This window comes from Lathamus discolor, chromosome 3 (assembly GCF_037157495.1).
Source record: "Lathamus discolor isolate bLatDis1 chromosome 3, bLatDis1.hap1, whole genome shotgun sequence".
Classification (NCBI taxonomy): Eukaryota; Metazoa; Chordata; class Aves; order Psittaciformes; family Psittacidae; genus Lathamus; species Lathamus discolor.
Window position 1 is genome coordinate 2088672 of NC_088886.1, and position 22706 is coordinate 2111377.

Consider the following 22706-nt stretch of genomic DNA (forward strand, 5'->3'; position numbering starts at 1 on the left):
GGCTCTGCAGGCCGGGTCCCCCCGCGCCCGGTGCCGCTGCCCCCCGCCCGGCTGCTGTCCGCCGGCAGCCGTACTCACGCGGTGAGGTGCGGGGAGCTGTCCCGGCGCGCTGCGAGGTCCTCAGGGAGCGTGGTGGGAGGCTCCCGGCGGGGTGACCCCGGCAGCGTTATGTTGGTCCTATGTAAAGGAAAACACTGAAAACAAGCCCCAAAACAAGCGCCCAGACCTAATTCTGCTGCTTTTCTCCCTAAATCCTCCCCCGGCTGCCTCACCCGCCCGGGCTCGCTTCCGTCCCAGCGCTGGCGCAAGGACAGGCACGGTCCTGCGGGCCAAGGGGAAGAGAGCTCCTGATGCAGCAGCCCGGCATCGCAGCGCCGGTAACGGCGAGGAGCGCCTGGGGCGCCCTGCCCGGCCCGCGGCGGCTCCGTCCCGCTCCGCCCGCGCACAGGTCGCTGACGACCGCGGTTCTCCCAGCCAAACGCGTTTCACGCCCTCAAAACGCTCCCGCGGCACAGCAACTGGGCCACCTCACCCCCCCGTCCTCCCCCCTCCGAAAGCCCAGACCTGCTCCGATCCCCGCCACCGGGGCAGAGCTTTACGGAGGGAGCTCCAGTCTCCCCCGGGCCGCCGAGGACCTTTGTGCTTCAGTGACAAAGGGGGCGCGGGGGCTGGCGGCAGGGGAGGAGCCCCGGGCTGGGCGGGGGGCGGTGGAAACCTGAGGCGAGGCCGAGGCGGGCGCGGAGGGGGCCCGGACACGGGCAGGCCGCGGCCCCGCGGGGTCCCTCCTCAGGCGGGCGGGCGGGCGGCCGCGGGGTGGGTAGGGGGGAGCACAGCGCAGCCCGCGCTGCCGCACGGCCTATCGGCGGCGTCGTCCTTGGCAGCCAATCCCCGCGCCGCGTCTTGGGGGCGCGTTGCCGTGGTTACCGCTCGACGCGGTGGCGCGGCCCTGGTTGTCGCCATGCAGGGCCCCGGCGGCGGCCGGCGGGGTCCTACGTGAGTGCGGGGCAGCGGCTCCAGCCGTGCCGGGCGGAGGGGGGAAGGAGGGACCGGGGCACCCCGCCACAGCAGCCCCACTCGCGGCACCCCTTGCCCCTTCACTGCCACATCAGTTCCCGTCAATGAGCTCCTCCAGTTCCAACCCCCTGCCACGGGCAGCGACACCTTCCCCTAGAGAAGGTTGCTTCGAGCTCCGACCAACCTGGCCTGATTTCAAGATTCGCGTCCTTCAAACCATCCCTGAAAGTTAAGGGATGAGTAGTTCAGTGCTTGCATTTGCTTGTTCACGTTTTACTGATCGAAACAAAACTTCTGTGGCCAATTCCAGGCTCAGGCAACCCTCGAGAACAAGTTTTTACAGTTACAGACAGGGGAGCGTCGCAAGCAGTATCTACAGGTACAGAGCGGGGAGCTGCAGAAGCCAATCCACCACGTCCGAGCGAACCGCAGAGAAGTACGGCATACGGGTGAGGAGACAGTTACGCTGCCCCAACAGTTCTGAATATGTAGTTATGGTGGGTGTTAAGAGCTCTCAGGAAGTACGAGAGGGAAGAGGAAAGGCTTCTCTGAACCTGAGCTGTGGAGGAAGAAAATGATCACAGAGCTTAATCTGTTCTGAAATGGCAATGATGAGTGTCCAAAACCAATCTCCAATGATAATAGTAAAAATTTAAGAGTAACAGCTCTAATCCTAATCTGGCAGTGTTCAAGGCCAGGTTGGATGAAGCCTTGGGTGGAATGGTTTAGTGTGAGGTGTCCCTGCCCATGGCAGGGGGGTTGGAACTGGATGATCTTGAGGTCCTTTCCAACCCAAACTGTTCTATGATTCTATGATTCTATAATCTGACTGGCTTTCAAATCCATGTGAGACGTTGCCTGTAGCACTTCTGTGTCTTCACCTAAAACCATGATCTGTTGTTTAAAGACCTTCTTGAATGCTTCCCTACAAGAAAATAATCTGAGCAGTACAATAAAAAGGATGCACAATTGTTCCTTTGTTGCTTTTGCTGTACTGTTAATTTGAGTTGAGGAGATACAGTCCATAAGCCACTGTTGGTAGTCATTACAGATTAATACTATAGTAATTATAGAATAGTCATTTAATAATAATAATAATATAATAATAATAAAATGTTAATAATATATATTATAGAATATATAATAGAAGATATCTAGAATATATAATAGAATAATTATAATATAATTTTAATAATCTAAATAATAATAAAACTATTATTATTGTTGTTGTTGTTATTATTATTTGAAAGGGACGCTAGGGCTGACCGGGTCTGACATCCACACAGATACAGTTTTTCCAGCCATTTGCAGCCATTTCTATAGAGAGAGTTCCAGAGGGCTTTCCCATCCTTTCTGCCAGCTTCCTGCCTGGATCCAGGTCATCTTCCTGTTCCAGATGAGATAAAATGTTGCAAGTGTCATCACTGTCACTTGTTGTGGGGAAACAGTGGAACTATTGTAACTATTAAAGTATTTCTCCAGGTTTTTGATGAAGGAAAGGATGTGACACCCCATCCACTCTTCCAATCAGACCCAAGTACTGCTGCACTCAGGCAAGACAAGCTCTCTGGAGCCACAGGATCCATTTTGCTCGCTCTTTTTCCCACGCAGCAGCTATCAAGAACTAGTTTAGCCTACCTCTCATGGTAAGTCAATGCACTGGTTCTTAAATATGGCCTCAAACCTAAGGCAGCCACACTCCTGCTCTTCACAGAGCTTTGGAGCTGGAGTTACTGTGCAGGACTGTCCAAGTACAGAAACACGCTTGTCAGTCTTCACTTAACATTTGGGGACTAGCACAAGCACAATGAATGGAATTTGTCTGTATTCATGACTATGTTGGAACTCCTGCTGAAATGCTCACAGAGGTGGAATCAGACTGAGACACACACTCCTGTGATATCTCTCATTTCATTCAGATTCTCCTTCCTTTGATTCTCCCCCTCTACTGCATAGACCCTCCCGCAGTCCTGATCCAGTTCTGGGGCAACAGCACAAGAGGGACGTGGAGCTGCTGGAGCGAGGCCAGAGGAGGCCATGGAGCTGCTGCAAGGGCTGGAGCAGCTCTGCTCTGGAGCCAGGCTGAGAGAGCTGGGCTGGGGCAGCCTGGAGAAGAGAAGGCTCCTGAAGGGGAGACCTGAGAGTAGCTCCAGTGCCTAAAGGGGCTGCAGGGAACCTGGAGAGGGGCTTGGGACAAGGGCCTGTAGGGCCAGGCCAAGGGAATGGCTTGAACCTGCCCGAGGGGAGACTGAGCTGAGCTCTTAGGCAGAAGCTCTTCCCTGTGAGGGTGCTGAGGCGCTGGCACAGGGTGCCCAGAGAAGCTGTGGCTGCCCCATCCCTGGCAGTGCTCAAGGCCAGGTTGGACACAGGGGCTTGGAGCAAGCTGCTCCAGTGGAAGGGGTCCCTGCTCGTGGCAGGGGTTGGAACTGGATGAGCTTTAAGGTCCTTTCCAACCCAAACCAGTCTGGGATTCTGTGATTCCTAAACCACGTATTTTTAGGTAACATACCACAATGGACCACTTTTAGAGATCACGATGAGCACCTCCTGGTTCAAACCGACAGCCACCTGAGCAGCAGGCTTTGCACTGGTGAAGGCTGCACACAAAGTTACAACAGAACCTACACAGGCACATCACAAAACACTGTTTAGACATTGAGGAGGCAGTGCTCTGGCTGTGTTCTGGTTGGCCAAACAAGGCTGTGCAGTGGAAGTGGGGTGCTTGTAGCTTGTTAATAACACTTCCTTTAGCTACTTCAGATCCTTTCTGCCTTTCCTAATCTTGGGTTGGTTTTTTTTTTCAAAACTGGAATATATCAACACCTGCCCATCTGTGGGATGGGAAACGTGAGGCCTGGTTTCACTGAAGAGCTACAAATTTATTGTAAAGAATTTTGTCTGTTTTAATGACACTTCTTAAGTACAGAAAGTCCTTTTTACAAACTCGAATGTCTCATTTCAAATACCTACACACTGTTAACACAGGAAGAATCCTCTATTTGAAACCAATTTAAGCAATTTAACACTCTGTGATTATGTGCATCCATTTCAAAAGATGCTCTTACACAAAAAATTGAGATAGAGCTGCTGAATTACATGTTTCACTACTTAGGAGCTTTATTTACAAACCTTCAGTACAGAGGGAATAAACAAAGTCAATGGACTTGAGCCATTTTCTCTTGGGGTGAGAGATTCAATTAAGTCATGCAAATGAAGGTAAAGGATTATTTGTGTTTCAAATGAAACATAATGAAGCACATCAGTGTATCAAACGGTGTGTGCTCACTCAGACTGCACAAGAGAAGATGTTATGTATTTAGTCCAAAGGGACTAAAAGACTGGTAAAGTCAGCACTGGGAATAAAACACAAAGAAAAGCTTTATTTACTGTTTTCTTTGGCAAAGTTAATGCCATGGTGATGTCTGAGAAGGAGGGATTGCAGTTTGGGAACACTCTCCTTGTCATGTTTCCTAGGCTGGCTGTTATAAAGGATAATCCCAAAGGAAGGGATATTAAACAGGAGCAAACAGACACAAAAAAAACCCCCGACTGAAGAATAAGAAGTGTCTCCTGAAAACTAAGCTCATCGTTTTTGGAGACAAGAGGGCTTTATTTAACAGACAAAATGAAACTATTTCACTTTAGGTTTAAATACAAACCTTAAAAACTGTCTTTTTCGACTGCTTTTGGTGTAACTGCTCGTATTCAGCTGCTGAGGCAGAGAAAATCTGCTGACAAACAGAATCACAGAATCACAGAATCACAGAATCCCAAGGGTTGGAAGGGACCTAAAAAGATCATCTAGTCCAACCCCCCTGCAAGAGCAGGGTAACCTACAGTACATCACACAGGAACTTGTCCAGGCGGGCCTTGAATATCTCCAGTGTAGGAGACTCCACAACCCCCCTGGGCAGCCTGTTCCAGTGCTCTGTCACTCTTACAGTAAAGAAGTTCTTCCTGATGTTAACGTGGAACTTCCTATGTTCCAGTTTACACCCATTGCCCCTTGTCCTATCACTGGACACCCAGTGAAACCTCCCAACTGTACCCAGTTTTGTGTTTTACCTCTGATTCTCACACCTACCCCTTCTGTGAACATCACCAATGGTTTTTAACAAGCTTTTCAGTGCATGCAAAGCACCAAAGGATGTGAATCCTGGTGGAGACAGGTGCTGTCTATGGGTGAGCCTTATCACACAGTGGGCAGCCAACACTTCACGCTACTATATGCTAGGGCTGAATCCAAGAGCTCAGCAGCTTCTTTTCCAGCAGCTCTTTAATTCCTCAGGACTTGCTGTCAGAGAAATTCTTCCTTTTTAAGTCTTTTTCAAACCATTTATTTTCTTTCCTGAGCCTTCTGCAACTCCTTTCACGACACAACCATCACCGTATGTGCTCTTACCGTCTTCATGGTTTATCCTGGTAACAACACTGCTATTTTTGTGGCATTTTGCTAACTGACATCTGGACCCTTGCATACTATTTCTGCTTATTTCTTTGTTACTGAAGGACATATGGAAGCAGCACCACTTCTATATCAAATGCCTCAACGGCTGAGTCTGTACTGGACGAAACGGCAGAGCCTGGCTCTCAAGGGGACAGAACCGCTAGTTTCCCTGGTAAAGAACATAAGTTATATAATTAAAGGCTTAATTCTTCTTTGGCACACTAGTTACCTGGTAAAGAACATGTGCTGTATAATTAAAGAATTCATTTTCCTTCAGGGCACTGTGATTTGTGGGACTCTGCAGTCAGTGGGTGTGAGATGCCTGGCACTTCACTCAGTGCCTCACAACTGATCATTCAATACTATCAGAATTAATCTGTCTTCCTTGACATTTTGAGCAGAAAAGGTCTCACTTATGGATCTCATCTAATTTTTCAGATGTGCAGGGGAGACAAGAGGAGATAAAAGAAGAACTGACAGAAGCAGACTTAGATAGGAGAGTGGATATTTACCTCACAGAGACAGAAACTATCTGGATACTGGATCTGCCAGCTGTTGTGATGTCTACAGAGTCAGAAGATGCTGAAAGAGTTCTGTATGTATCTCTGTAGTTGTGTACACACACGTATGCTCAGCACACTCAATTTCTGCTGGCGGTGAAGTCCTGAACAGGCTGCTTACACACAGGTTCAGTACTCTGACTACCACAATCAGTCATTCCACTTTTGTTTAAAGCCATATTGGGCTCAAGTCTCTCTTTTGATACAACAGCTTAAATTTCTTACAGCTCCATCTTGTTGAGTAAATTAGTTCTCTCTTGCACTGGTAAAAGAAGGCAGATTAGCAAAGGCAGGGGATGGTAACCAGAGAACACACAGGTGATAGGGGAAAGAGGAGATGGAGAACTGTGGAATACAGGAATTACAGGATTTAATTTTAGTGAAAACAGTACGAAATTGTAAACATTTGCACTGATTCTTGTGTGTAGCTTTACAGCTATTCATGTATTAGTAACAAAAATACAAACTCTTCAGGCTTCCTCTGAAGCTCTTCACAGTGCTGCTACCTAGAAGAAACCTCACCCCACCATGAGTGACCTTGCCTGTTAAAATACTGTGTGTCCCCCCCTTAGTTGCATCTGGTGAGTTTCTACTACAGTCTCCTCCCTGGACTGCCATGACCTTTGATAGGGAGTTAACACAGAGCACACAGGGTTTTGGCTTACTCCCAGGAGCTGGCTGGGACAGAGTGCAGCAAAGTTCTTTCCATGATGGATGTCAGACTGCTTGACTTGTCACACGGCTTTTGTAAATGGCAGCCCTAAAGCATGGGATGCACTGGTCTGCAGCTGGCAATTCAAACAACTGACCTAAGGGAGTTTTTTCTGCTAGTACAGAATCCCAGCCTGGTTTGTGTTGGAAAGGACCATAAAGCTCATCCAGTTTCAACCCCTGCCACGGGCAGGGACCCCTTCCACTGGAGCAGCTTGCTCCAAGCCCCTGTGTCCAACCTTGCCTTGAGCACTGCCAGGGATGGGGCAGCCACAGCTTCTCTGGTTACCCTGTGACAGCACCTCAACACCCTCACAGGGAAGAGCTCCTGCCTAAAATATGTATTTATTTATAATATATATATATATACACATAGATATACACACACAATGTTCATGGTAGGACACCAACCCCCACTGCCTGTGAATCACACTGGTGTGATTTTGGGGAAAAGGGAAGAGGAAGAGCACCTTATGAATCAGACTTAGCCAGTGTACACAGCACACAGTGCCAACCATATAGGAACAGGCAGTGATCGCTCCTGAGCACAGCAGCCTGTTTGTGATCTAAGGTGGGGTATCACCTCTATCTGCTATTAGAATATTTAAACCAGAACAGTAGAAAAAGCTTCACAATGCCCACTGACCATTCCTAAGAACCTGAGGGCTGGATGAAACAGAAATACTCTAGTTTCATTTCTGTTTCTTGGATGCACTGCCCTTCACTCCCAAGCGATGAGAGCTACACACTTCTGAACCCCTCTGAAACCTAACAAAAGTAGCTGGAGTAGCTGATGTCTACCTTTGCAGGCCATTTCTGGCTTAGAACAGCATCACAAGGTCACAAATAGCTGCTGAAAGCCAATATATGGAGTGAACTAAAATCTAGCAATCAGAAAAAAACCCAAGCAGTACATTTATGCCATGGAGTATCCTCTCCTGTCCAACCTGTGGTTAAATACACCAAGAAGTTGAATGCAAATGGTTTTCAGACTGTCAATGTACACTTTTTCCCCTTCTTTCTGAGGGAGCGGAACAAGGTTTACACTGACATGTGCAAGAGCAAGGCTGACGAAGACCGTTTTGTGGAAAAACCAATGCAAACCATCAACGGAGCCACCAAGAACAAGGAGGTGCAATGTGACAGAATCATCATGGAAAACAAAGGTAAAGTTCCCAAGGCCCATATAGAAAGAGTATTTAATAAGAACAGGCTCTCACTGATTGTACCCTCGGCAGTTTATTATTAGAATCATACAATCACAGAATGGTTTGGGTTGGAAAGGACCTTAAGATCACCCAGTTCCAACCCCCTGCCGCAGGAAGGGATGCCTCACACTAGATTATGTCACCCAAGGCCCTCTCCAGCCTGGCCTTGAACACTGCCATGGATGGCACAATTACCCCTTCTTTGGGCAACCTGCTCCTCACCACCCCCACAGGGAAGATCTTCCTTGTATCTAACCTGAACTTCCCCTGCTTAAGTTTTAACCCATTAGCCCTTGTCCTATCGTTACAGTCCCTGATGGAGAATCCCCCTCCAGCATTCAGTTTACTTACTAAACATTTATTTGGGCAAACTCCAGCATTACAGCTGTACTGTGGGACCTCAGCAGACTCCCTGCGCACAGTTTGGATACTGAGGAAAGGGTTTTCTTTCCATCTTCCATCTCTAAGCAGAAGATGTCTCCTCAACTTCAAGAGCCACTTTGATTTGGGGTGGCCTTTTCTGTCCTTCCCAAAACTCAAGCACTGGTTTTGGTGCGCTGTATCTGTTGCAATAAAACAGGCATTACTTTAGCAGACAGCTGCTGTGTCCTTCCTGCCTTGGCACCCTGCAAGCAGAGTTTGCTGTTCAGAAGGCAGAACTTTCCCCTAATACTCAACTATGCTCCTGAAATATGAAAGGACAGTTCCCTTTTTTCCCCTTTGCTTCTCAGTGATGCTGATTTCTATTTCTATTTGTCATAATGCAAAGAGAACCTCTGGTATGAGATTGAATGTCTTGGGGAAAGCAGAAAATCTTGGCAGTCTCACAAGATAGATGCAATTTTACACAATGTTCAGCCTCAACGCTCTAAAAAAAGGTTATAGGGGAATACCAAGGTTTTAGATGCATGTGCTGAGCTTTGCTTCACTAAGGGCATTTTTTTTGGTGTAGGAGGCCAAAGAAAACCATGGGAATTGTCATTGCAAACATTTTTCCTTTGTTTTCATTAAATGTATGTAAAATGGGGGGGAAAGAAGTAAAACAGATATTGATCTGATTTGAATAACTTATCTTCCCACTTTCTGCGTCCCTTGAGCATCAGCAGAGCTCATTCCAACCCACACCTGAAAAGCTGAACACGCAAAGGGAAGCCTATAGAGCATTGTTTGACCCTGTTGAAGGGAAGCCACATACCCAGGAGACCCCACTGGAGCTGTTACAGTCACACAGCAACTGTTGCTACAGCCTTGTCTGACCCACAGTTGGTTTCAAATCTCCTCAGCCAAACAGTAGGGAGCATAGTACGGGAAGTAAATCTTTGCTCAGCTGTACATAGTCTTTACCATAAGGAATCAAAGAGTGGTTTGGGTTGGAAGGGACGTTAAAGCTCACCCAGTTCCAACCCCTGCCATGGGCAGGGACACCTCCCACTAGAGCAGGTTGCTCCAAGCCCTGTCCAACCTGGCCTTGAACACTGTCAGGCATGGGGCAGCCACGGCTTCTCCATTCAATCCATTCCAGTGTTCCACCACCCTCACAGGGAAGAACTTCTGCCTAAGATCTCATCTAAATCTACCTTTATAGTAACATACTGAAACAAGAGACTTGCGTAACACAGTGTAATTCATTCCTAGGGGAGATGGTCACTTCCTGGGACTTTTATGATACATTTAATGCATCGGAAATAGAACCAATGTTCAAAACAGAAGGCAGCACAGACAACAAGACAGAGACGGCAACTGAAACAAGCAGCAAACCTCACACCACTAAAAAGCAGGATCAGACTACCCCTGTCTCTTCTACCAAAGGTAAGATTCTTCCAGTTTGACATTCCTGCCATGTTTTCATCCTTCTAAACCATGCACATCCCTACGGTGTGTGACGAAAATGCTTGGTCTGCCTGCCTGGCACTTGGAAGAGAGTTTGCCAAAGAATCTTGGACAGGTCTGCACCGAGACCGTCTGTGAACTGCCATCATATCTTAAATCTATTTATCTTAAATACAGATTAATAGCCAGTGACAAAGTTTGCTGGTATTTACTTAGGACAGTAGAAGCAAAACACGAATTGTGAATAACTCCACTAGTGTCTCATCATAGTACTTGAGCATGAAAATAATTAACAAAATTAAAGCCAGAAAAAATTAAGAGTGGATTTTGATGATGACAGATTCTTCTATGCTTTTTGCAGGTGGAGGAAGAGGAGATTTCTTATCCCCTTGATTTTTATGTGCTAAATATTTTCATGTTCAAAGTGTCTTTTCCTGTGTTATCTGTTGTCAGGCAGCACAACTTCTGTGACTTCGGGAAGTGCTGCTGTTGCCAAGAACCAAGAGGAGGAGGAGGAGGAGAAGGAGGAGTGCCAGTCAGAAGCTCTCTCAATACCAAGAAACCTTCAGGAGGCTTTATTTTTCATGGAGAGGATTGTAATGGAGAATATTTTCCAACCCAAACTTGCAGCTTATCGGCAGTTTCCCATCCTTATAGGTTTGATTCTTATTGACTACCCTGTTTTCAGCACAAGGCTTTGCATGCTACTGAGTCAGAGTCCTGTCCCTCATCCAGTGTCTTTACAGACAAGTCATTTAAGAAGTAGACAAAGGAAAGGAGACTTTAGGAGATGGCCATATGTACTTTGTAGTTTGAAACTCACTTTAACACACATCCCTACCATAACTGGTACAAAAACTGAATACATGAGTCCTCCCTCATCACCACAAACTGACTTAAAATATCAGTCAAACTTGTTTCCTGACAGTTAAGATACAGATTAATTCTGCTACTTCTCCAACTACCTGTTTTCATTGGAATGTCTTTTATAGTTTGTTTGGTGAGGATTTTTTGAGGTTTATTTTATGAGGACACTGATGGTAAACAGAAGTTTTAGCCTCATGGATGCTCAATGTCTAACAATGTACATTCATTGGAGACTGTAAGAGGCATACCCTGGGCCAATGTTCTAAGTAATATTTTATCTTGTACAGGAATTCCAAGTTAACATAGGGATTAAAACAAAAATCAAAGGCAGAGCCACACTGCTGATATTGTATGGTACCTCTATGTCCTAGAGTTACAGTTTCTCGAGCAATGAAAGTGTTACATCCTGTTGCTCTTCAGGAACTAACTACAGTGAGAGCACAATAAAGGCAAGGAAGACTATGGCAGTTTACCATGTTCTTACTCAGTTAACAGTGATCTGAGATCAATTTATGATTTGTACATTATATAAAGGGGTGACTAAACAAAAATACTTAGCAAACATAGTCTAAAAACATGCCCTACACTTGATTTTCCCAAGTAATGAGCAACTTAACTACAGTACCACGTAACTTACCTATGGTGTTGCAGCATCAAGGTGTAAGTGTGGCTCTTTAAAATTTGGCTTCTAGAAGAAAATCCCTGTTTAGACACATTTTTAAAGATGAGAGATTAGAAACATTCCTGGTAGGGGGTGAACATACATTCCTAACTTGTTGCTGGGTAGCTAAACCCACTCATTAAATCCCTGGAGCATACCTGGCACACCACAGCCAAATCCAGCCCCATCAACATTTTTGTTACGGTTTTATAAGTTAGGATGTCTTAATTCTTCAAATCTTTACTTCATTTTGGGTATTTTGCTAGTAAATATTTGCTGAAAGGGTAAATATTTCTTCTGATACGAATGACTGGAGTTGGATGAGTGAAATGTTACTACCCAGACTCTACCATATTGGTGTGTTACAGATCCTGGAGTTACATCAGACAGTAGTGGTATAGAGGAAGACAAAAAAGAAGCTAAACAGGAAGAGGTTGACAGGCAAAAGGATGAGCAAGAGGCAGCATTCACTGATCCATCAGTTCTGTCAACTCTAAAAGAAGAAACTACACCAGTTCCCACACTGGAATGGCTGTGGTCTTATGCAAGTGGTTTAACTAGTGGTCACAGCGTGAGCAGTATGGCCTGGAGCAAAGTAAACCCCGTGAGTTCACAAACCTTCTAAGCTGTTTCAAAATGGTCTAAGCCATTGTTGGTATAAAAATAACCCCCTGATTTTGATGTACTTTGTTGGGAGGGGATATCAGAGAGATGGATTCATCTTTACAGTCAGGTGGGCTGTCATTGCGTCTCACCCTCTGCATTTTGTCATAGAATCATAGAATAGTTAGGGTTGGAAAGGACCTCAAGATCATCCAGTTCCAACCCCCCTGCCATGGGCAGGGACACCTCACACTAAACCATCCCACCCAAGGCTTCGTCCAACCTGGCCTTGAACACTGCTAGGGATGGACCACTCACAACCTCCCTGGGCAACCCATTCCAGTGCCTCACCACCCTAACAGGTCATATAACAATATTGCTACATTATCCTACAGGTTGGACCACTGCAATAGACTTTCCCTACAAAATCTGTCACAAGAGCTTTAACTGGTTCAGAATTGAAGTTAATTGGTCCAGTTTACCAGGGGCAGTTACCTGAACAACAATAACGTTAAGATAATAGACTTGGTCTGTTATAGAATTAGAAGATTGACTTTAACAACCTCCTGCTAAACTTTTTTCATCACAGTTTATAGAATCCCAGCCTGGTTTGTGTCAGAAGAGACCGTAAAGCTCACCGAGTTCCAACACCTGCCAGGGGCAGGGACCCCTTCCACTGGAGCAGCTTGCTCCAAGCCCCTGTGTCCAACCTGGCCTTGAGCACTGCCAGGGATGGGGCAGCCACAGCTTCTCTGGGCACCCTGTGCCAGCGCCTCAGCACCCTCACAGGGAAGAGCTTCTGCCTAAGAGCTCAGCTCAGTCTCCCCTCTGGCAGGTTAAAGCCATTCCCCTTGGCCTGTCCCTACAGGCCCTTGTGCAAAGCCCCTGTCCAGGCTTCTTGTAGCCCCTTCATGTATTGGAAGGCTTTTATAATGTCTCTCCTGAGCCTTCTCCGGATACCACATCTTTGTTTCTAACTACAATCTCCCAGGAAAGCAGCATTCATCTAACTTTAAGGACAAGATGCAACACAACAGGCACAGATTTCTGAGCAGCTGGCCCAAGTTTATTCAGTTTGGTTTCAGTGCAGGTGAGAATGACTCAGTCATCTCCTCTTTCACTGTAATGTAAGGCTCAGTTTTTCCAACAGAGCTCTCTTATGGCCACAACAAAAATAATGAATGGAAGGAAAGTAAAAAGCAGGTGAGGATGAGAAACATAAAACCAGGAAGATTGCTCCAAGGGAAAATGGAAGAACACAAAGACCATTTCACAGTGTTAGCACACCAGATGCCCAGATATGATTAAGTTGGACACATTTATAGACATCAAACTTAGAATTGGAGGGCAAACAAATACCTTTTAAAGTGTTAGTTTCTCTGGAAAGAGACATATTTTTATGCTGGCAGGAGTGGGGATTGCAAACACAACTGACAGCAGCTATAAATGCACTTTTAGTTGAACCAGCTTCCAGTACTCCAGAAATTCTGTTGTTCTTGTGTGTTATTCCACTTGCACATGAGCATTATTTTTCCAGACTTTGCACTGTTATCAGAAAGTTGCCTTTTAGAAATACACAACTGAACTTTCAGTTAAATTGAGGTTATTTATGTTCATCTGTGCTTTCAGGATCTTTTAGCTGTTGGTTATGGAGCATTTGATTTTAAAGGCCAGAAGAAAGGCTTGGCTTGCTGCTGGTCATTGAAGAACTCCATGGTAATGAGCAGCCACTATGTTTTCTTTCTTTTTCCTCAGTGCATTTTCCTGCTACACTATTTCTGCTTTATATATTTCCCTCTTACTGTTTCTAAAAGCAAGACCTAGCAATGAGGTCAAATTTTATATTACAGACCACGCATCTCTGGAAAACTGACAGATGGCAGTACCTAGCAATGTGCTTAAATCCTGACCCCAAGAAAGCACCTGTAGGAAACAGTTCAGTTCTATGCCTGTCTGTCCTCTCAACTGACACTTCCAGCAGAGGTGATGATTGTATTGGCGGTTTGGTAACATGAACAGCTGTTCACAGGAACTAAACTCATTACAGGCCACCAAGTGGCTAGCAGATGGTCACTACTCACAGGTAGTACCAGTCTATGCCAGGCAACATAGCAATGCAGGTCTCTGTACACCATTTCCAATCCCTAGAGCCACCTACCCAGGACTCTAAACCTGTCTTGTTACTATTGTGGGTAGGCCCAGGTATGCAGAAATCATTATTTAGACTGGAAAAAAGTCCTGAGCACAGCAGATGTGAAAATAAATCCATTTACATTTTTTTTTTCCAAAATTTATAGGCCATTTGTTCAGTAACTCCAAACGCTCATCATAGAGAACAAGTGAATTTTAAATTCAAGGATTATCCTTTCCAATCCGAGAAAAGAAACCAAATCAAACAAACAAGACCTTCACACTGTATTCACATACCTCAGTCTTAGGGAACTTGATTCTTAGGTGGTTGGTTTGGAATAGACCCATCTAACTTATTTAATAGTGTAATATTTTGCATAGTCTTTATTTTCCCCTAATTACATCAGCTGCAGCAAGAAATCAAAGAATCCCAGCCTGGTTTGTGTCGGAAGGGGCCTTAAAGCTCACCCAGTTCCAATCCCCTGCCATGGGCAGGGACCCCTTCCACTAGAGCAGCTTGCTCCAAGCCCTGTGTCCAACCTGCCAGGGATGGGGCAGCCACAGCTTCTCTGGGCACCCTGTGCCAGGGCCTCAGCACCCTCACAGGGAAGAGCTTTGGCCTAAGAGCTCAGCTCAGTCTCCCCTCTGGCAGGTTAAAAGCCATTCCCCTTGGCCTGTCCCTACAGGCCCTTGTCCAAAGCCCCTCTCCAGACTTCTTGTAGCCACTTTAGGTATTGGAAGACTTCTATGAGGTCTCCCCAGAGCCTCTCTTCTCTAGGCTGAAATAAACTGAACCCTTTAGAATAGAGTACCTGATTTCCGTCTGTGTTTCTATAGTCACTATGGTCATCAGCACATGAATTCTCCAGCAGAGCCTGGCAATGCTGAGAAGACAGAAGTAAATTAAGAAACTAATTTAAAACATCCTTGTGTTTTCCTCCTGGTCAGTGGCCAGAGCGCATTTTCCAGTGTGAGTATGGTGTTACTGCTCTGGATTTTTCCATGGCAAGCCCAAATCTCTTGGCAGTTGGAATGTACGATGGATCTGTCACAATCTATGATGTACAGAGCTGTAATGACACTGTGCTCTTGGACAGCAGGTAAGGCAATGACTGCACATCTCCTCCCACCTTCATCACCTCTTAAAAAGTAAAGTAATAGCCACAACTGCGGAGCTGAGGGAATAGTAACAGCTTAATCTTCAGCCACCAGCATTCTCCTTCTGCACTGCCATCGTTCTCTACTCTTATTCTGGCTGATAAATGCTTAGATTACTTTAACACCACTGGTCCTTATCTGAGGTATGACACTCTCTGTGCCTGTTACTGTGCATTCAAAGGGAGTTCCCCGTGTTGGAGAGGTGAAACAAATGAGCACCATGCTCTAAGAAAGTTAATGCAAGTTACCACCACATACCATTTCATACTCCAGGTACTTACTAAGACAACCCTGCCCCACATAATTAATCCTTATGCGAAACCAGTTGCAGATTTTGGTGTTTTCTCACTGATTCCACTTGTCAAACAAGGAAAGAACATCTGAACAGGAGAGGGATAAGCAGGAGTTAAGAAGAAAATGGGGGGGTGGGGGGAGGAATTAGGGAGACATGTATCTTTAAGGGCACTCTCCTACGAGTCTCCTACAGGCTGATTTCATGATTCAGGTGTCAATGAAAGGTGTGTCAGCACATTAACATTGCCCTGAACCTAAATACCAAACATGCATGACAAACGAAAAAGTTTCCTGGAGAAAAGAACCAATGTTCAGATTTCTTTCGTTTTGTTTTTAAGAAAAGCTAACAATATCTTTGTTGTAAGACTTAACGTTCATTACAAAGTGGAAGGTTAATTATTTCTTGGGTTTGTTCATCTATGATTTATTACATGCATCTTTTGTCCCAGTGAATCCCCAAACAAACACAGAGGTCCTGTGTGGCAACTGAGGTGGGTGGAACAGGACAGAGGTGAGGCAGGAGGTGGCAAAAGAGAGAGACTGTTCTGTATCTCAGCAGACGGCCGAATAACCGAGTGGTATATACAGAAAAGACTTGACTGCACTGGTAAGCACCATCCTCTGCAGCGTTACTGCAGAGGGATAACACCTGAACTGCTCCATTTCATTTCAGGTGACATTTATACCAGTTATCATACACAAAACATCTAAGAGCATTCCAAAGAAGCACGAGTTACTCGTAGCACTGTCACATTCTTGTTTGACAAAAACTCTTGCTATTTGCACAGATCTGATGAAAATAAAGAGAAAAGAAAGTGAGAAGAAAAGACTACCAGGTAAGAAAGAGAGGAAAAGCGAAGCACTGATATCTCGACAGGCAGCTGGGATGTGCTTTGACTTCCACCCAAAGGTAGGCTCAGAATATCCATCCTGGTTAAAGTAGTATCTGGGAAAACCACACAGGAGGGGCAAGACCCTTAGCTGGAGCTACTTTAATATGCACTAGGCTGGGACTTGGCACTGGTACTTGAAGCACATTTAGTTCTGAAACAAATTGCTTCTTAGCTAGTAACAATTTTACCCAAGACGGATGAAATGTTAAATCAAACATAACCCCTGTATGAGAACAACTACATCATTTCAGCCATGTTACTCACATTCACCTTGGGCCAGATCCTAGGGCAGATCTCTGTGTGTTGGTCACATCAGTGAGAACTTGACTGCTCAGCAGCTCCCGTGCCCAGGCTCTACAGGGCTGTGCTCCTCCTCTTCAGCCAGCTGAATATTGTCCACAGAGCGCATGAGGAATTCATGTGTTTGCCCATGTGGACTGCATAAAGTCTGAGATTTTCAGGAGTCAGAACTCACAGTGTATGTTCCGCACAGAGAACACACATCACAGATCCCACACATTCTGGCACCACTGCATCTACTGCACATACACCTCAACAACTCAGTGCACAACAGCCTGGCAGCTCCATCCTTCTTCCTCAGTTTTGTCACTGCCAAACTCATGTAGTCCTTTCACAGACTTTCAGATGAGTGAGAAATAGGTTAATCCAATTTAGGCTACTTTTACCTTTCTTTCAGGATACAAACGTTTATCTGGCTGGAACAGAAGAGGGCTGTATCCACCAGTGCTCCTTTTCAAGCAACGGGCAGTTTCTAAAGACATACAGAGGCCACAAGGTGAGTGATACGTAGAAAAAGCAATGCCAGCAGAAACTGCTCAATTAACTTCACAAATGTATTAGTTCCTTTGCTTATTTTTACTAAAGAAAACACCTGCAACAAAAGAAACCTAAACTACTTCTATCAGGAACACATTTCCATAGCATAAAGCATCACAGTCTTATCAGATGACTTTCTATTAGGATTTTTAAGTAAGCTATTAAAACTTGTATTATAAACTGGTTTAAAGCTCTAGTTCTGGCTTTATATTAAGAAAACAACCAATAATGTGATTGGCCTGCAAACTACAGTTAAATAGTCTCACCTCTGAGGAAAAGGTGGCAGAACATTAACAGCACCTCTTTTGCGGTTAAGTCTCTGCCTCATCCAAGAAGCTGCCCTCTCACCATCAGCCTAACAACTGGTGAAGGGGCAGAATCAGCTGAATGATTTTTATTCCCAAGATCTCTCCTGCCTTATCACATCAGCTCCATCTTAATTTCCAATGGGTGACACATGATGCTGGTTTTGCTCTCAGGGTCAAAGGATAGCCAGAGTATCCATGAAAGGTCCCTATTAAAAATCATCCTGGGAAACTGTAGCTCTAGAATAACACAAAATTCTTTGTTTCTTCCCAAACACCAAGGGTCCTGTGTACAAAGTCACCTGGAACCCTCTCAGCACTGACATGTTCCTCAGCTGCTCTGCAGACTGGAGCATTATCCTGTGGCACCGGGATTCACAGACACCTGTTTTAACCTTCAGTTCCATCAGTGCTTTTGTTCATGACATTATGTGGTCTTCAAAATCAGCCTTCATGTTCGCAGCAGCGAATGAAAGCAGAGTAGAAATTTGGGATCTTAGGGTCAGCATGTAAGTAAACACTTTTCTCAAAGAAGATTCTGAAACTTAATGGCACAAAGGCTGCACACTATTGCCTCATCAGTGTTGTTACTCATCAGTGAGCATTTGCTTGCTCAGCTATTGAAAGTATTGCATTTTAAAATACTCATTTTGTAACAGCACGTGGTGGTTACCAGAGAACTGTGATTACAAGAGAAGGAGCTGGATGTTTTATGGAACTGCTAAAGGGCAAACTGGGCTCTGTTCCTGCAGAAATAACAGATTTCTGCCACAGTTAAAAGAACTGAGACACTTTGATCTTTCATAAAGACAGGATGGTCAGAAGTTGAGGCACCTCTCACATTTCCCCTCTACTGTAAAGCAGGTGCACATCTCACCTCAGTTAACCTGTGGCCTTGCACTGCTGGGCTGTTCCATTCAGTATTAACCACAGCCCATGGGGAGAAGGGGCCTGTCAAGTCTGGTGGCCGCAAAAAGCAAATTCTCCATATAATAAAGATATCACCCTCCAGCTCATATCAGGCAATAGAACAGATTTTAGGCAGCCAGGATAACTTAGTTAATTGCAGCTGGGATTTTGTTCTGGTAGAGGCCTAAACAAAACACTGTTTCACTTCTTAAGTTTTTGAGTGCATCTGGAACATAGAAAGTAAACCACGCAACACCTATCAGGCTCAGTCAACACAATGTGACCTGTTAATTCTGGCCTTCACTGCAGCTTGGAGCCTGTGCTGTTTCGCTTTGCCAACCCAACAGTCAAATTCACATCTGTCCTCTTTGCTAAGAACACCGACTGCCTTCTCGTAGGAGACAGTCAAGGAGAAGTTGGTGTGTTTTTGCTGCAGAACATGGCTGCTCTCAACAATAGTAAGGTATGATCTACATGGGAATGGTGGTAGCTCATGGAGGCCTGTGTGCTTGTCTAGCACGTCATTCATCTGCAAGGAGGTTTCTGCTAAACACTAGCTAATAAATATTGAAATAGGTGGAATCAGATACAACCCCATGAGCAGATTAAACCCTGAGACAGTTCTTGCTCTTCTGCATACCGTACCACTAGAAACCTCAGGAACGATGAAGTAAACGTTCAACTTTAGGTTTCACTTGATCACAAATCCAGAGGTTGGCTACAGCTGGATTTGGGAGGGACCCCTGGGTCAAGGGCAGGAAGGTAGAGCTCCTCTAAATACAGTCTGCAGGTGACTGTACTTGGCAGAATGCCTGTACATGCTGACAATGCAGGACCTGCGCTCTTCTGGCCACCCTCAAGACAGTCTTACTTTGCTGGTGGCAGCAAAGCCATCAGCCCTTCGGCTCTGCATTGCCCTCACTCTTCCAGAAGCCACTCTGGGTGCTCCAGCACCAGATGGATCCCTCCTCTGATCCATCATGCTGATATCCATCTAAGCTTCATTCTTAGGGTAATACAGATTAATAATTCACAAATGTCAGCTTTGCATTTAGAAATTCTGGTAATTACCAGCTTCACTTGCCAAGTGCTGTAAAATACAGAGCAAAAAGACAGTTCCCTTAAAAAATAAAAGCGAGGCCATTGTCATCTCAATCTCCCCTCTGGCAGGTTAAAGCCATTTCCCCTCGTCCTTTCCCTACCGGCCCTTGTCCAAAGCCCTTTTCCAGGTTTCTTGTAGCCCCTTTAGGCACTGGAAGCAGCTCTATGGTCTTCTCTTGTCCAGGCCGAACAACCCACATCCCTCAGCCTGTCTTCACACCATAGATGTATCATCTTGAAAATTAATTTCCTTTCTAAACAAGATATATGTTTGTTGCTGACACTACAAGCAGAATCCAAGCAGGCCTGCCAAAAGTGCTGTTTTCAAGGAGCACTGTTAGAAGTAAGCAGTGTATTACCAGAGTTCCAAAGAAGAATCAGCTGACACAACACAAACTACCTCAGCCTGTTCGCTGGATGCTCACCATGCAAGAGGCTCTGCTCTCAGTTTGTAAACAGAAATTGTGAATCACTGCACATCTTACACTGCTCTTTTTTTATCTCTTATTTTACAGGTTTAAGGCTTTACCTTATAGGATATAATTGGTCCTGCTGTAAGTGTTTAACAGTAGTTAAACAATACCCCTTCTCAGAAGGCAGAGAGTGAGAAAGACCTATTATAGTATTAACAGAAATCATTTTAATGATTGAAAAAGAATAAACTTTTCCATGAAACCATACTGGCTAGAAACTGCCTTCAAATGCTCTACATTTTCCCCTGGAAGTTCTCCCCCCAGTAGACAAGCAGTATTAATACACAGGGGGAACAGAATGTTCTCCCTGATCTTTTCTCCTTGGAGTTTTCTCCTTCATTTTTCCACCAAGGTGTTTTCTCCTTGGGTTACTCAAAAAACAAAAAAGCCAAAATCACCTCCTGCATAGGTCACTCCAAAACACAGCCTAAACCCCTACCAGACTGGCCTGCATCTGCCCTGTGAGATCATACACTAAATTAATGGAATTCCCATGAGATCATAGTATCATATAATCCCAGACTGGTTTGTGTTGGAAGGGAGCTTAAAGCTCATCCAGTTCCAACCCCTGCCACGGGCAGGGACACCTTCCACTAGAGGAGCTTGCTCCGAGCCCCTGTGTCCAACCTGGCCTTGAACACTGCCAGGGATGGGGCACCCACAGCTTCTCTGGGCACCCTGTGCTAGCGCCTCAGCACCCTCACAGGGAAGAGCTTCTGCCTAAGAGCTCAGCTCAGTCTCTCCTCTGGCAGGTTAAAGCCATTCCCCCTGGCCTGTCCCTACAGGCCCTTGTTGAAAGCTCCTCTCCAGACTTCTTGTAGCCCCTTTAGGCACTGGAGCTGCTCTAAGGTCTCCCTGGTGCTTTCTCATCTCCAGGCAGAACAAGCATCTTGTCTCTCATCCCATAAACCACCACTGAGATGGAAGCTGAGCTCTGAGAGGCACTGAGTGGTCTGGGAGCTGCAGACCAGCATACACCAGGCACAAGGAAAGACCAACCTTGTTCACCCTCTGATGAATTAGGGTAATATCAAATTGCCATTTAAACTCACTGTGTTCCACACAGACACTTTCAGAAAGCTCTTTACATGACATAAGTGTCCAGGCTGCTGGACCATGGTGTCTTAGAGAACTTCCAGAGCCTGACTGCTCTCAGAAAATACAGAGCATTTCTACAGATGAGCCACTAAGACCAAGGATCTCTGTCACAGGAGCGGGGTGACACAAAGCTTGGCTGTAAAGCTCCCTGCCCACCAGCTGATGGGGGCCATAGCTGCCTGCTCCCTCAAGCATTACATCTTGAGACATGTATTTCATTGATACAGAGCATTCAGACCCTCTCATTAGCCTGCCAATAAACATCCAACATTTAAACACATCACTGAAGTTAAAGACCATTTGTAAGGCATTAACGTTTACTTCCTCCTGCATTCTGCACATTTTACAAGGACTGTGCAAGCTCACCCTGGACATAAAATTAATCTTTGTGCATTTCAAAGAAGGACACCCATTAAAGTGAATCATGTGTTAACCATTATTACAGATCTGAACAAAATACACCACATATTTTCCATTGGTGGTTCTAACTGTTTACTTACTGATGCTACCAGTAAAAAACGAGCTTTCTGTCAAGGCTGTAACACATTGTAATTCCTCCTTTACACAGTGTAAACTTGTCATCTGGAACATTATGGTGCTGGAAAACACTCGTGGTGCTAGGAAGTGCTTGAGATCTCCTAAGATCCTCCTGCATTTTGTTCTTATCACAGAATTTCTGACCTCATAATTGCCAAGTTTTCTCCTTAAGGCATTTTATTGCAATATGTTTTTATAGAAGCTGATGGCAACTACAGCCAACAACATCCAAAGCACCAGGAAGGGACCACTCTCATAATCTACTAACCTCTGGTCCCAGAGCACAGTAACACCACTCCACCCTGCGCCAGTAAACCCACTTGTGTCTTTCAGCTACCACCAAAAAGACAGCCAGAACCCTGATCTGTAGCTGTTCCTGCTCTGTTTAGAGCCATCTCCTCTTTTCCCTGCCTTTTTGGAAATGGGCCACATCCACAGGCCTCCCTGCAGAGACATTTGAGCCCTGCAGCTGCACTGGTGCTACTTCCAGGCAAATACCTACGGATGCAAACTCACAACCAACTCCATCACTCTGTACAGTTTGTCATAGCCAGTTCACAGCCAGCTCCATGTGCTGCAGGATCGCATCCTACCACTCGGCACACCAGGAATCAGAGCAGGGCATCTGCAGGCTCTGGTGCCTGCATGAGCCCCCACTTTTGTTGTGAATGACTGCCCAGCACTGATAGGTTACTTCAAAGCATCCACAGTTACCAGCCTGACAAAGAACAAGGCAGAGGTAATGCAAAAGCACACAGTTGTAGACATCACAAGAGTTAAATCCCTCTTAGTTTGTGATCACCAACAGAAAAAGACCTGATGCCACTCAAACTGTAGTAACAGGCATGACTGGGAAGAGGCTGTATGCTGTGTGGGAAATACACAGGGATGACACTCATTATCTACAAACCATGTAAAAGCACCCTCTCACTTCTGCAGAACATACACATCAATGGTATCAAACAGCCTGCACCCTCAAAGCGTGTTATACATACCACATATGTTTGTATAGGAAAGCAGTTCTATAAGGAACTCCTTAAGGAGGCTTTAATACCTGACCAAAATCCCAG

At 45.5% G+C, this 22706-nt stretch overlaps 2 protein-coding genes across 11 annotated transcripts in view; one reads left to right on the plus strand and one right to left on the minus strand.

Moving 5' to 3' along the window:
- The window catches only part of MIER1 (MIER1 transcriptional regulator), a 64520-nt gene that overhangs the window by 38309 nt on the left and 3505 nt on the right, over positions 1-22706 (minus strand). Inside the window, exons 1-2 of one of the 5 annotated variants that reach the window (XM_065673094.1) lie at positions 716-790; positions 79-177 (exon numbers count right to left, since the gene is read on the minus strand). The exons of 1 other annotated variant lie outside the window; for it this stretch is intronic. The gene's annotated coding sequence lies outside the window, so the exon portion shown is untranslated. Of the gene's footprint in view, positions 1-78; positions 519-564; positions 791-22706 lie in introns of those variants that run through there. 3 more of the 5 variants (XM_065673093.1, XM_065673095.1, XM_065673092.1) reach the window with 3 other exon arrangements.
- Positions 81-20208, plus strand: DNAI4 (dynein axonemal intermediate chain 4). Of its 6 annotated transcripts, none has more exons than XM_065673085.1 (17): positions 88-448; positions 1325-1463; positions 2497-2660; positions 5524-5633; positions 5900-6056; positions 7759-7898; positions 9576-9749; positions 10224-10427; positions 11667-11902; positions 13531-13617; positions 14980-15131; positions 15933-16090; positions 16272-16393; positions 17074-17172; positions 17801-18027; positions 18737-18890; positions 20044-20208. In XM_065673085.1, exons 1-17 carry the CDS (start codon positions 351-353, stop codon positions 20047-20049), a joined length of 2427 nt encoding a protein of 808 aa, XP_065529157.1. In that variant the 5' UTR covers positions 88-350; the 3' UTR covers positions 20050-20208. The 6 variants fall into 6 exon arrangements, 5 of the variants coding, with proteins under 5 accessions (XP_065529162.1, XP_065529161.1, XP_065529157.1 ...); XM_065673088.1 differs by lacking the exon at positions 88-448 and adding an exon at positions 914-993; XR_010611361.1 differs by lacking the exon at positions 17801-18027 and having other exon boundaries at positions 81-448; positions 16272-16319.

What these genes read in the sequence shown, in the direction of transcription:
- DNAI4 (XM_065673085.1), top strand. Translation starts at nt 351, where the DNA reads ATGCAGCAGCCCGGCATCGCAGCGCCGGTAACGGCGAGGAGCGCCTGG. An exon ending in GGTCATTGAAGAACTCCATG is followed by an intron (nt 13,618 to 14,979) that starts GTAATGAGCAGC and finishes CCTCCTGGTCAG; the next exon opens with TGGCCAGAGCGCATTTTCCA. An exon ending in ACTGTGCTCTTGGACAGCAG is followed by an intron (nt 15,132 to 15,932) that starts GTAAGGCAATGA and finishes CTTTTGTCCCAG; the next exon opens with TGAATCCCCAAACAAACACA.